The sequence below is a fragment of the Paramisgurnus dabryanus genome, chromosome 15 (genome assembly GCF_030506205.2).
Source record: "Paramisgurnus dabryanus chromosome 15, PD_genome_1.1, whole genome shotgun sequence".
NCBI classification, from domain to species: Eukaryota; Metazoa; Chordata; class Actinopteri; order Cypriniformes; family Cobitidae; genus Paramisgurnus; species Paramisgurnus dabryanus.
In genome coordinates, this window is record NC_133351.1 from 9,001,801 (window position 1) to 9,016,719 (window position 14,919).

Below are 14,919 nucleotides of genomic sequence, written 5' to 3' on the forward strand. Positions count from 1 at the left end.
TGCATGTTCTCATTGCGAGGAGATGTCCCTGCTGGATTTACGCAGGCGGTTGTCGTTTCTACGGGAACGGCGTCCGCGTCCGGTGAGTTCTGACCGCCGCCACGGAGCGGCCGTGAAGCTCTCTAAGGACGATCTGCGTCTAACTGTGCTGAGCCGGTCGGGGGATTCGTCCTCCGGCTCTCAGCCTTCCCGTCCTCAGCCGGTAGAGGTGCCTATGGAGACTGCAGCCTCGTGTTCTACGAGCGCTGTAGAATCCGTTGCGCCTCCCTCTGGACCCGCTTCGACCGCAACACCCGAGGGTGGAGCCCCTCTTTCCGAAGCTGACTCCGACGTTCTTCCTCCCTCTGGTCGGGTCGTGACGCCGGAGTTTGACCCGGAGATGGTGGCTGTGCTCTCTCGAGCGGCGGAGACCGTAGGGTTGGAGTGGGTTAACCCCCCTCAGCCCGAACCGTCCCGCCTGGATGATTGGTTCTTCGGAGCTGCCCGGGCTTCACAGCCCTCTCCACCAGTACCTTTCTTCCCCGAGGTGCACGAGGAGCTGTCACGGACTTGGAAGTCGCCGTATTCTACCCGGTTACGGCCGATTCAGCCCTCCCCCCTCACCTCCCTCACCAACGGAGCCGCTAAGGGTTATACGGGGATCCCCCCTGTGGAGCGGGGCGTCGCGATGCAGCTGTGTCCGACCACCGCTGCCTCCTGGAAGGACCGCCCAACCCTTCCCTCTCGGGCTTGTAGACAGTCGTCCGGTTTAACGGGCGCTGCCCATCAGGCTTGTGGAGAGGCGGCTTCGGCTCTGCATGCAATGGCTTTGCTGCAGGTCCATCAAGCGAAGGCCTTACGAGATCTGCATGAGGGAGGACACGACTCACCCGTCTTCTCGGAGCTGCGGGCTGCCACTGATTTGGCTCTCCGCGCTACGAAGGTGACGGCGCAGGCGATTGGTCGTGCGATGTCTACACTCGTGGTCCAAGAACGCCACCTATGGTTGTGTCTGGCTGACATGACGGAAGCGGACAAGAACAAGTTCCTGGACGCTCCAGTGTCACAGACTGGCCTATTCGGCGAGTCGGTGGAGTCTTTTGCACAGCAATTCACCGCCGCTCAGAAGCAGACTGAAGCGATCTCCAAGATCATGCCCCGGCGCAAGAGGCCTGCCTCTCGTCCACCAGCACCGGCTGCCCAGTCTGCTCCTCGCCGAGGGCGCCCTGCGGCGGCTGCCTCCGCCCCCCCCCCCTAGGAAATCATCCAGACAACGGAGGGGGAACAGCCGTCGACAGCCCGCCCCGCCCGCTCAACCCGCTTCCCGTGGTCGCAGACGGGGATCTAAGCGGCCCTGAGACGGGCGACCTGGATTCGGATGGGATCACTCTTCGGGAGACGGTGAACGCACCGCTCCTTCCCCCGGAGGAGGGCCGGGTGGAAAATCTTTGGTTTCGTTTTGTTTCTGTTCCGCCGGCTTCTCAGCCGGCACCCACCAAACCACAAAAAGAGTGCATTCCTATTCCTTCTCCAGGTCTCCAGAGGATCGAGAGAGATGTGAGCGGGCATTCATCTGCTCATCCTCCCTCTCCTCCATCGCCAGCGGGGGTTCTGAGGAGTCCGAGCTCTCCACTGCGGAGACCGGACCACCAGCTCCCTCAGCGGTCTCAGGTCAGTGTCACAACACGCACACACACTGTAGTTGCGTGCGCTCTTACGGCGCGCGCACCGGCAGTCTCACCTGTTCCGCTCGTCTGCCCCACCGCGAGCTCTCCGGTTGTGCCGTTAATTCCCCTCGCACGGTCTCTGGAAGCTTGGCTTCAGCTTACCAGCCCGTCCCGATGGGTATTACGCACGATCCGCCTCGGCTACGAAATTCAATTCAACCGGCACACACCCAAATTCTCGGGCATTCGTTTCACTACAGTGAAAGCGTCCGATGCACATGTACTGCGTGCAGAACTCGATGTCCTCCTGGCGAAGGACGCGATCGAACCGGTCCCTCCAACCGAGATGAGCTCAGGGTTTTACAGCCCGTATTTCATAGTTCCGAAGAAGGGCGGTGGGTTACGGCCGATCTTGGATTTGCGCGTTCTGAACCGATCTCTCCAAAGACGATCCTTCAGAATGATAACGCCGAAACTGATATTTCAGTCAATACGGCCCCAGGATTGGTTTGCAGCAATAGATCTGAAGGACGCGTACTTTCATGTGTCCATCCTCCCTCGCCACAGACCGTTTCTGCGCTTTGCGTTCGAGGGGCGGGCATACCAGTACAAAGTACTACCGTTCGGGCTGTCTCTCTCTCCCCGTGTATTCACGAAAGTAGTGGAAGCGGCGTTAAAGCCCCTGAGAGAGAGCGGTGTTCGCATTTTGGCTTACCTCGACGATTGGCTTATAATAGCGCATTCTCGGCGGACGCTTTGCGAGCACAGAGACTTAACGCTTCGGCATCTCGCCCGTCTGGGTCTTCGGGTCAACTGGGAAAAGAGCAAACTTTGTCCCACGCAGAGGATCTCTTTTCTCGGGATGGAACTGGACTCGATCGATTTATCGGCACGTTTAACAGAAGCGCGCGTCCAATCAATTCTGACTTGCCTTGGTTCTTTCCGAGGGAAGAACGCGGTCCCTCTGAAACAATTTCAGAAGCTCCTGGGAAATATGGCAGCAGCCGCGGCCGTGACACCGCTCGGGCTGCTCCATATGAGACCGCTTCAGCGTTGGCTTCACGATCGAGTCCCGAGGAGAGCGTGGCGCGCCGGCATTCACCGTGTAACCATTACACCTGCGTGTCGTCTAACATTCACCCCGTGGTTAGACCCTGCGTTTCTGAGAGCAGGGGTTTCCATGAGACAGATTTATTGGCATGCTGTTGTACACACAGATGCATCCAACACGGGGTGGGGAGCCACGTACAACGGGCTTGCAGCTTCGGGGGTGTGGACAGCACCCCAGCTGCACTGGCATATCAATTGCCGCGAGTTGTGGGCTGTATATCTGGGACTCGTACGCTTTGCTACGGAGCTGCGAGGGAAGGATGTACTAGTACGCACCGACAACACTGCGACCGTTGCGTATATCAACCGTCAAGGCGGTTTGCGCTCTCGTCACATGTCGCATCTCGCCCGTCATCTCCTCCTTTGGAGTCAGAAGCATCTGAGGTCCCTTCGTGCCATTCACATTCCGGGTTCACTCAATACAGCGGCAGACGCGCTTTCCCGAGCTGCGCGCCCCGGAGAATGGCGACTCCACCCCCAGACGGTACAGCTAATTTGGAGGAAGTTCGGTCGTGCGCAGATAGACCTATTTGCGTCCCCGGACGATACCCACTGTCGCCTGTTTTATTCACTAACCGAGGGCAGCCTCGGCGTGGATGCGCTGACACACAGCTGGCCGCGGGGGATGCGCAAATACGCGTTTCCACCAGTGAGTTTAATCGCACAGACGCTGTGCAAAGTCAGGCAGGACGAGGAGAGCCTTCTACTGGTCGCTCCTTACTGGACGACCAGGAATTGGTTTCCAGAACTAATGCTCCTCGCGACAGCCCCTCCCTGGCGGATTCCCCTGAGGAAGGACCTTCTTTCTCAAGGAGGGGGCACATTATGGCACCCGCGCCCCGACCTGTGGGATCTCCACGTATGGTCGTTGAGCGCGCACAAGGTTTAGGTGATTTATCGCAAGCGATATCTAACACCATCGCCGCGGCTCGAGCTCCGTCCACAAGACGGGCTTACGCGCTTAAATGGAACCTTTTCGTCGATTGGTGCTCTTCGCAACGCGAGGACCCCCGAGAATGCCCCATTAATATTGTGCTTTCATACCTTCAACGCCGGTTAGATGGTAGGCTGTCACCCTCCACCATTAAAGTTGATATCGCCGCTATTTCTGCTCATCACTCACTTATTAATGGCAGATCAGTCGGCCAGCACGACTTAGTTATTAGGTTTTTAAGAGGCGCTCGTAGGCTAAACCCCTCGCGCCCTCCCTCTATTCCTCCTTGGGACCTGTCCATGGTGCTGAAAGCCCTGCAGGGAGACCCGTTCGAGCCTTTGCAGTCTGCGAGTCTGAAGTTTTTATCAATGAAAACTCTGACCCTACTCGCATTGGCCTCTGTTAAGAGGGTAGGTGACCTTCATGCATTCTCTATCGACGATTCGTGCCTTCAGTTTGGCCCTGCTGTCTCGAGTGTTACATTGAGACCCAGACCAGGCTACGTGCCCAAAGTTCCCACCACTCCCTTCAGAGATCAAGTGGTGAGCTTGCAAGCTTTGCCCGCGGAGGCGGCAGACCCAACCATGGCTTTATTATGCCCCGTACGAGCGCTACGCATCTACGTGGATCGCACACAAAGCCTTAGGACCTCAGATCAGCTCTTTGTTTGTTACGGTGGTCAGCAGAGAGGGAAAGCTGTCACTAAGCAGAGGATGTCTCATTGGATAGTCGATACTATCGCCCTTGCTTATAATCTGCAGGGCATTCCTTGTCCATTTAATCTTAGAGCGCACTCCACACGGAGTGTTGCCTCATCTTGGGCACTCGCTCGTGGTTCCTCGCTAACAGACATCTGCAGAGCTGCTGGTTGGGCGACACCTAATACGTTCACTAGATTTTACAGTGTTCGTGTCGAGCCTGTCTCCTCTCGTGTTCTTTCCTCGCTAGGGGAAGCACAGAGAACAGGCTCGCAGGTCGGCTTGCAGCCTCCGACTGACGCTACACAATAACTGTCATTATGGAAGGCCTTCAGGACAAAAATGCGTAGTACTTTGTTTTGTCTCCTCCGCTGCCTTGGCAGCCTGATGTTGCGGAGCATCCGCTGCCAGCCTCTCACTAGCTGCATCCTCGCGAACCTATGTGTTTGGCTCGGGCATCCACATTGTGTCCCATCGGGTTCCTTTGTGAGTATTTTTCCGTGGGGTTAATCCTACTAGCCCACGTTTCCCTCAGCAGAGCACTGCTTTGCTTACACAGCCACGGCTGTCATTTATATCTCAACTACGGTTGACTTTCGCCCACCAATAGCCCTTAACGGGGCGGTGGCTTCCGCAGCGTCCCTATACCGCTCAGATAGGGCGCTTCCCAGTCGCTGGCACTACTGTGGGGTTAAAGGAACATCTAGTGCCCGGCCTTCTGCCTTAAAACCTAATTCTCCTTATCCTTAAGTGGAACCGGAGGGCTTTACGCAGACACTGGAAGAGGTCAGCCCTCAGTGGCGTTTTGGTAGGGATTCCCAATTCGTCGGTCACGACGTGACGTCGTAGTGACCGACTGAAAGGGAACGTCTCGGTTACGTATGTAACCCTCGTTCCCTGAAGGAGGGAACGGAGACGTCACGTCCCGTCGCCACAGGGCTGCTCCCTGCTGTTTATCGGCCGGTCACACTTTCCGGCTTTCTCAGCGAAAAAGAAGCTAATTTCCCTATTTGCACCTGCTGCTTATATACGCACCTGGCGGGGCGGCGCCAGCATTATGCAAATATCTCAATGCCAAGTTCATTGGCGTTTTAGTAGTATTCGAAGCAGATTGGTCTCTCTAAGCGAGTTCCCAATTCGTCGGTCACGACGTGACGTCTCCGTTCCCTCCTTCAGGGAACGAGGGTTACATACGTAACCGAGACGGTTTCCACTGAACCTAAAGACGTGTCTGTCTACAACTTTTCCTCTTCCTCCCAGGACTCTGACTCTTCCACCCCTCCACGGGGGAAGGCGAATAAGAAAGCAAAGTCAAAGAGGATCATCCCAACTAGCGGTGCTCAAAAGGCAGTAACGTTGTCACAGATGAAGCGGGAATGTAAAAGACTGAAACTAGAAGCAATCAATCATCGATGGGGCTTTGGTACAGAAAGTGCTGCAGACAGCAAGGATGAAGAGGATGAGAAGGAGAGCTCTGGAGATGACAACCTTAGGCCTGGTAAGAGGGTGTCTTTTCAGTTCCTGGGGAGCCAACCTGAGGAACATCAAAAGATGATTTCCCAAGGAGAGACTCAAGTTGTCAGTCCTGATGAAAGCATTATTAACAATGTGGAAGTTGAAGACATTGAGACAAACTGCTCAGATCAACTTCCAAAATCAAATGAAAATACCCAAGAGCATCCTCATCCGTCCCCTTTTGAAGCACTGAAAAGAGCTAGAGAGGATCAGGATGGTGATGATCCACAGGGTACACCAAAAATATCCAGAACAACTGCACAGTCTCCGACTGAAGATCCAACATCTAGACACTCAGAGGAAGAGCAGAATGTAAAAAAGGTCCCCCCAATGTCAGGGAGATGGTCACCAGCTACACCAGTCCTTGGGAGGAGGTCTACTAGGGTGCGAAGTAACCGGGGAAGTCCAGCATACATGAAAAGAAACCACAAGGGAGAGACCCCACTGCACCTGGCTGCGATAAAGGTTTGTAAGCTTTTGCCCAGGGACCTGTGTTTGACCCAACACTGTAATTGTTTGTTTTACAGTAAAAGAAATCAAAATTTATCTAATGGGACATATCATGAAAATGTGACTTTTTCCATGTTCAAGTGCTATAATTGGGTCCCCAGTGTTTCTATCAACTTATAAAATGTGAAAAAGATCAACACAGTAACTTAGTTTCGGTAAATCATTCGCTGCAAGTATTTTAAAAAGTAGGTAATTGAAATGTTGCTCCCCTTGTGATGTCAGAAGGGGATAATACGGTCCATTAATATGCACTAACCACGACACTGCCATATAGTGCAGAAATCAACTCATTTGCATTTAAAAGGACACAACCAAAACTGCACATTTTTGCTCACACCTACGAAGTGGCAATTTTAACATGCTATAATATATTATCTATATGATATTTTGAGCTACAACTTCAAATACGTACTCTGGGAACACCAAAGTTTTATTTGGCATCTTAAAAATGTCCCCTTTAATTTTTCTATGAACTGAATTGACCTAACAATTAGCAAATTACAAAATTAAAATTTTTGTGAACGCATAAACAAAAGATATCTGATTGAAGGTTAAAGTTTTAGTGTTTGGTTTGGCATATGAAAAAATGTAACTAATTTCTTTCAACTGACGGATGCATCTATGAAAAATATGAAAATTCACGGTTTAAATTTTGTACGTCCTATTTAAGAAATGCATTTTCATATTTTTATATAAATGCTAGATATTCTAACTTTATTCATCTATCAATCCTCAAATCTTTATATTTGAGATATAATATTGAGATTTAAAACCTATGTGATCCTGGACAACAAAACCAGTCATAAGGGTAAATTTTTTTGAAATTGAGATTAAAACATCATTTAAAAGCTGAAAAGGACAATATCCCAGCAAGCAAAAACCAAGACGTTGAAATGACGGCTAACTATAGACCCGATATAGACCGGCTATGAGTAACCCACTTCTACCCTAAATAGCCTTGAATTTGGTTACATGCCATTTTTGCCAAAATAACTTGAAGATGTATGATATTCCAACAAGGCAAAGTCAACAGGTGTTCAAGGTGTTTGCTTTCATTTGTTTTTAACTTATACGTATCGTCTATTCTTGGGCTATGGTAGACGTCTATTAGATTTTCACTGACAGCCCAAATTTAGCCTGGTTTTAGCCCAAATTGCTTGCTGATTTGGCTGAAATACAACTATTTGAAAATCTGGAATCTAAGGGTGCAAAGAAAATCGCCTTTAAATTTGTCCAAATAATGTCCTTAGCACACATAATGCTAATGATAAATATGTTTTGGATATATTACTTTTAGGAAATTTACAAAATATCTTCATGGAACATGATCTTTACTTAATATCCTAATGATTTTTGGCCTAAAAAAATCGATAGTTTTGATTTATACAATGTATTTTTGCCTATTGCTACAAATATACCCATGTGACTTATGACTGGTTTTGTGGTCCAGGGTCACATTAAGACTAGGATGAAGAGGCATTCACATGGTTAGCAAGATATCCAACCACAGTTGCATTTTGTTCTTGACATTTTATGGCAAGTATGTCTGAAATCGACAACTACATAAAAACTAACCTCAAGTCAAACTAAAAACAATGTCATCAACAAAAAATATGGAAAGTATTTTCCCTCTATTTTTAAAGGGGACATATCATGAAAATCTGACTTTTTCCATGTTTAAGTGCTATAATTGGGTCCCCAGTGCTTCTACCAGTAACTTAGTTTTGGTAATAGGTCATTGAAATTTGACCCCCCTTGTGATGTCAGAAGGGGATAATACTGCCTCTTAATCTGCACTATCCAACCACTGCACAACCATTTAGTGCAGAGATCAACTCATTTGCATTTAATAGGGCACACCCAAAAACGACACATTTTTGCTCACACATACAAAGTGTCAATTTTAACATGCTAAAATAAATTATCTATGTGGTATTTTAAGCTAAAATGTCACATACGTACTCTGGGGACGCCAAAGATTTATTTTACTTCTTAAAAAATCTTCTGAAATGTCCCTTTTAAAATGTTATTTCAACTAGAAGCTTGGAATAGACCTATGACCTATTATTTCACTTTTCACACCAGTGGAGTACAACTGGCACAAACTCCATTGTGTTGCTTGTATTTGAGATTTTTCTTTGTTAGTATTCCAACAGTGAGACCATTTAATGATAGATGCTAGGTCAATGTGTAAGTCTGAATGATCAATACCGCTACTGACGATCTGACCCCGGTCTTCTCTGCAGGGTGATGTGGAGGAGGTACGCAAGCTTCTTGCTCAGGGAGCCGACCCCAACCTGAAGGACAATGCAGGCTGGACGCCGTTGGTGAGAGATGAGAACACGCACATACATAATCCAGTAGAAATGTTTTACTCATGGAAGCCTTGTTGCTTTTCTGGACTGAAAATGGCTGGAAAGCTTTCTTGTTGGGCAAGTGTATCTTCCGCACCATTTAATTTAATAGAAAATATACATGGAGAGGGATTTAATAATTGCATGCAGGAGTGTAGATATAGAGAAATAACTTATTAAGCAGTGCAGATCTTAAAAGAGGTTTGTATTTGAATGAAAGTGTTTTTAATACATTTAATTTTACAATTTAAATGACCAGTAAGCATGCAAAGAAAGAACGTAAAAAAATATAAAGTGATATTAATAATTGATCTTTGATAGACCTGCTGTAATTTTATATATATATCATTTCATTATTAACTTTATTTTATTGACCATGGTTTAGTAAAATGAATTGAAAAAAAAAATGTTGCCCATTCCCAGTTACATGATTGTATTTTATTCTTTTTTTTTAGCATGAGGCGTGTAATCTTGGTCACCTAGGACTTGTGGAGGAACTGCTACAGCAGGGGGCGCTGTTGAACACTCCTGGATATCAGAACGACTCTCCACTGCACGACGCTGTGAGGAACGGGCACGTAGCAGTTGTCAAACTCCTGGTTGAGCGGGGAGCGTCTAAAACTGTACTGTGAGTACTTAACATCACACCCTGTTTAAACGTGCTACTGCTCACCCATTGCTGGGGTTGGAGATGTCGACCCTGAACATTAGAGATTTTAAACCCAAAAATAATATTATTCATTGAAAGTCTGGCATCAGTGCAAAACAGCTTCATATTTTATATTTGACATTCAAGACTCAAAAAAACAGTTTAATGCAATGCAACCACAAGCTTTAAATTCTGGTTGTCCTTACCAGCCGCAATGGCGATTATTTAGATTTAGTTTTGTTGAATTTTAATTAGGAAATTATTTTGTTGTGGTTGACAGCTCCACCCACATAGAGATCTCATTTGACGGAAGTTCTAAGCCTCATGAATATTAATGATCAAACATACATAGAGTGTCCCTGACTAAGGATTTACATATTTGAATCAGTCGACTTATAGTCGAAACATCTATGTGTGTGCATGGGTTGGGAGTAGGGTTGGGAATCATTAGAAATTTTCCGGTTCCAGTTCTGCCTAACGATTCCGGTTCTGATTCCGGTTCCATATAATAAAAAATAATGCACAATACTTAAACAATTCAATTTGTGTTTATTAATTACTGATAAAATATTTTAAATGTGAAATTATTAATATTTTCACTTTTTCAGTCACTAGGCCTATATCATTTATTCCTGTTGTAGTCCTCGTAAGATCCTACCTGTTGAAGTGAACATGATAGCAGCAGTAGTTCTCAAACATATGATTTGAGATTTATATGCTGGAGCAAGTGTTTTGTCATATCCTGAAAAGGCTGCTGTACAAGTAATAATTTTTGTATGTGCATGCGTATAGGCTTATATATAATGCATACTTATAGTATGAAATATAAAAATGTAAATGAGCATCAGATATATACGTTTCTTAACAAACATGCGTGTTCATATGCGCTGACTTCTTTTCGCCGGAGGCTGCTCGTCACAACATCAAGCAATGCTTAGGTTACTTAGCAATGACAGACGCTTTGGAGCGTCCACGCGCTTTGGAGAAAAGTGGCGCGATCACGTTTTCCGTGTGGGTTTAGATGCGAAATGTGAAGCAATTGAGCATAATGTGCATGGCCATTTCGGTCGGTGATGCTCGAGCCCCGGAGCGACCACGGGATCGGCGTGGCTATGTGCGTGTTTATTTTATCACTTTCATCCGTGAAACAACACACGGTTCAAGTGAGGAACCTTTTTGGGGTTATAATGTCTGCACAGTGCTGAAAACGCATGTTGATATACTGGTAGTGCAGATTGATACTTTTTCGCAACCTTGACCAAGAATATCTTACCTCATTGTTCCGCCCCCAAGCCAGCGGGTCATCAATGATATCGGTTTATAGCGCATTATCGCCCCATTCAGACAGCCAACGACGCGATCTCATTCATTTTAATGGAAACCTGGCGACTTCCGGCGACACGAGCGAAAGTGACCGTTGGCGACCGTATGGGCGTGTCCAGCGAGGCGAGAAAGTTAAGAAAAGTTTAACTTTATGCAAATGTCGAGCGACTTTCGGGAGCGACTACCAATGAGAACACAGCAGTGGAGTTCACGTCATCCTTCTCTGGTCAGTTACTGGCGTGGATGGAACTCATTTGTTTATGACAAGCAGATTTAGAAACGCCTCATTGAAAGAGACAAGCGACACACAGCGATAACGTCGCTGGCTGTTTGAACAAGGGGTAACTCTTGAGTCTTATGTCCGTTTGCTTTCACGCGAACTTGAAGACATCTCGCTGGGTGAGACTGTACTTTATATTTTTCATAGTTTGTGAAGTGCACGGCATCGCGGGTCGCACTGTACCATCAACAGCCCTAGAATCCACACTTTTGACTTTTAGACATGTTTAACACGAAGTATACAAAGCTTACCTCAGCAGCCTGAGTGTTTTCTGTGGTAAGCTGCGTTAATTTGGTTGCGCGAGTGACTATAAACAGTGGCTCAACGTAATTAATATTCATGAGGTAAGAGACATAAGCGCTTTGCACGTGCCTCGCATCAGAACCGCTTTTAGAACCGAAACTTAAGAATTACGTGCGGTTCCGGTTCCTTTTAAAAAACGGAACCGGTTCTGAATAAGAACCGGTTATCAGTTCCCAACCCTAGTTGGGAGGGGGACCAGACCAGGTACTCAACAAATGGTTAACTTTTTTTTCTTTCACAAGCAGCAAACAGAAACAACTTTCTGATAAAGTGACCAAAACTGCCTTTCAAGTGATGAACGAAGACGAAACTGATGATCTCTTAAGTTAAAATGAAAGACAGTATAAACATTCGTTAAATGATTCCTCATAACATTTTAAAGCCACGATGTACCAAATATCACACAAAGATATAACCAAAACATTTTTGATAACTAAACCTAAAAATAACCTTATTTAATTTTGAGATGTAGCGCTTCAAAGTAGTCATGTAAAAAAGACACATAATTTGTGATTGTTGCTGTAAATGATAAAAACTAAACTTTAAAGTGCCCATATTATGAAAAACTCACTTTTTATGGGTTTTGGGGTGTTATTTTGTGTCTCTGATGCTCCCACACGCATACAAACTTGGAAAAAAATCCATCCATGCTGTTTTGAGTGAGATACAGGTTTCTGAATGTCCTCTGCCTTGAGTCTCAGATTGCGCTAGTTAAAACTCAGCTCCGTTGTGACGTAACAAACCGTTTCGTCACATTCAGTTTGAATTTGAATTCAGTGTGTTACGACGCAAACAGTCCTCAGATTGTAGGCGATAAGACCTTCATGCAAAATCTGATGTAAACAACAGACCATGTATCTATATTTCACGGATTATAAGCATTTGTGGACAAAAATGATCATTGGATGTATTTTATTGGACTTTCATGGATCATTCACACATCTGAAACAGACTGGATTCGATTCGCGATCGCGTTGTTTCATCACAAAAGGTAAGAAGTCACGTTGTATTTTGCATGTTGTCATCTTCTGTCACAAAATACTACATTTATGATGCTAGAGCTAAAAGCTTTTTGCCAAACTAACCGAGACCGTCCGCCCCGGCTTTTCTGACAAGGCGAGCCTCTAATAACTTTACGGTCCGCATAGATATATACACGGTCCGGACCTCCCGCTAGCTTCTAGCAATTAGCACGCGGTCCACAAGCAGTATACATCCCCCGCCAGGTCTTAATTTCTGTAATTTGCGAAAATAATGCGTTTGAAAATGTTTATAACGGGAATATATTAGTATTGTCCAGGGAAAACGAGTGTATTGTTCAGACTGCTACATCACAATTTACGCTGGAATCTTTGTATGTCATGATGTGTTTGACACACCGAGACCGGGCCTTACCGCCCCGGCTTTTCTGACGAGGCTAACCGCCGAGCCTCTTATAACTTTACGGTCCGGACCTCCCGCTAGCTTCTAGCAATTAGCACGCGGTCCACAAGCAGTATACATCCCCCGCCGGGTCTTAATTTCTGTAATTTGCGAAAATAATGCGTTCTAAAATGTTTTATAATGGGAATATGTTAGCATTGTCCAGGGAAAACGAGTTTATTGTTGTGACTGCTAACGTAACATCACAATTTTCTCAGGAATCATTGTGTGTCATGAGTTTCTTCTCCTGTAGTGTACTTATTACAACATAAACCGTTAATAATAATAATAATATATAAAATAATAACACAGTATGGTCTGTACTGCTCACGATACCACTGACCATGCGCACGATCACATGACGTTAGTAGTGGGGCGTGATCAAAGGAGCAGCAGCTCATAAATATGTAAGACTAGCTCAAAACGGCACAATCTGAACTGCCCTGAAACAGAGGTTCCTAGAGATGGGTAACAATATTTTCCTACAAGCTATTTCGAGCAAACAACTTTTGAAACATGCTTTATGGAACTCATACACCTATATAACTTGTGGAAAAGCAGTCATAAGATGGGCACTTTAAATACAATCCCTTAAACGTAAATTTATAACAAGAAAAATACTAAAATTAGTGATTTTATAGACACTATGCTTTATTATTTTGCACAGAAATACCTACTTTGACTTTGATCATCTCTATTCACTTCAGATACAGAAACACCCGATGATTCTTATAAAATTTGTTTCAGAATTCTCTTTTCTATCATTTGAAAGCGAATACCAACCATAATATTAAATCACAAGAAAGACAATTGTGTCAGATAGGTTCTTAATTCGGTGTAGATATTTTTCATGTCATCACCCAAAATTCCAAAAACAGCTTACTTGTTTTGTAGCTCAACTTTTGACAACATCCTGTTTTAAATACATTTTAAAACTTATACCTGTTGGAAAAAAATCAGTTTTTGATTTTTAGTATGATAAACTCCTCTATATGATCTTAAATATGACAAGCATGCAGAGCACCTAGCGCATTCGGCTAAATTGCATGTGACAGCTCGCAACAGCGCAACATCGATACAACGAAAAGCACAGGGGCGTCAATTTGTGTTGAAAAGTGGTGGGGACAAAAGATCAGAAGAACAAACAACGCAACATATGCGACCCTGGACCACAAAAACAGTCGCACACTGCAAAAAATGATTTTCAAGAAAAAATTTCTTTATTTTATTTTTTGTATTTTTGTCTTGTTTTCAGTAAAAATATCTAAAAATTCTGAAATCAAGATGCTTTTTCTTGAGGAGCAAAATTACCTAAGGAAATTAGTGTAGTTTTTAGACCAAAAATATCAAGTGAAAAAACAAGCAACAAAAAATCTGCCAATGGGGTAAGCAAAAAAATCTTGAAAATTTTTCTTAAGCACTAAATTCAAGAAAAAATTGCTTATCCCATTGGCAGATTTTTTTTATTGTTTTGAGCACAAAATCAATTAATTTTGATATTTTTAGATTTTTGCTCATCAAGAAAAGTATCGTAATTTAAGAATTTTTTTATATTTTTGCTGAAAATAAGACAAAATACCAATATTTTTTTTTCTTAAGAATCTGACTTTCTTACAGAATTTTTGTATTTTTGTTTTGTTTTCAGTAGAAATATCTAAAAATCTTAAATCAAAATGTATTTTCTTGATGAGCAAAATTGACGCAAGACCAATGGGGTGAGAATTTTGCTTAAATTAAGTGTTTAAGAAAAAATAAATCTTATTTTTAGATTTTTTCTCACCCCATTGGCAGATATTTTTGCTTGTTTTAATCACAAATTCACTTAAATTGTATATTTTCTGTCTAAAAACTAGACTTATTTTCTTAGGTCATTTTGCTCAGCAAGAAAAAGCATCTTGATTAAAGAATTTTTTGATATTTTTACTAAAAACAAGACAAAATACTAAATAAGAAAGTCATTTTTGCAGTGTAAGTAGCACAGGTATTGTTTGATTTTTCAGAACATTTTAACCAAATGCTTTCAAAAAGTGGTGGGGACAAAATCTGCCATTTCAAAAAGTGGTGGGGACATGTCCCCAGCGTCCCCAGTGTAAATGACACCTATGGAAAAGCAATCCAAAATGTACAGACTTAAATTAGATCAGAATTTTCCTTTATAATACATAAAAAATAAGA

At 44.5% G+C, this 14,919-nt stretch overlaps 1 protein-coding gene across 1 annotated transcript in view; it reads left to right on the forward strand.

Moving 5' to 3' along the window:
• The first annotated feature begins 22 nt into the window (after window positions 1-22).
• bard1 (BRCA1 associated RING domain 1) overlaps window positions 23-14,919 on the forward strand; it is a 46,910-nt gene continuing 32,013 nt past the window's right edge. The window contains exons 1-5 of the mRNA XM_073812015.1: window positions 23-526; window positions 770-922; window positions 5,565-6,368; window positions 8,660-8,740; window positions 9,223-9,395. Coding sequence (XP_073668116.1) covers window positions 23-526; window positions 770-922; window positions 5,565-6,368; window positions 8,660-8,740; window positions 9,223-9,395 — 1,715 coding nt within the window. The remainder of the gene's footprint in view (window positions 527-769; window positions 923-5,564; window positions 6,369-8,659; window positions 8,741-9,222; window positions 9,396-14,919) is intronic.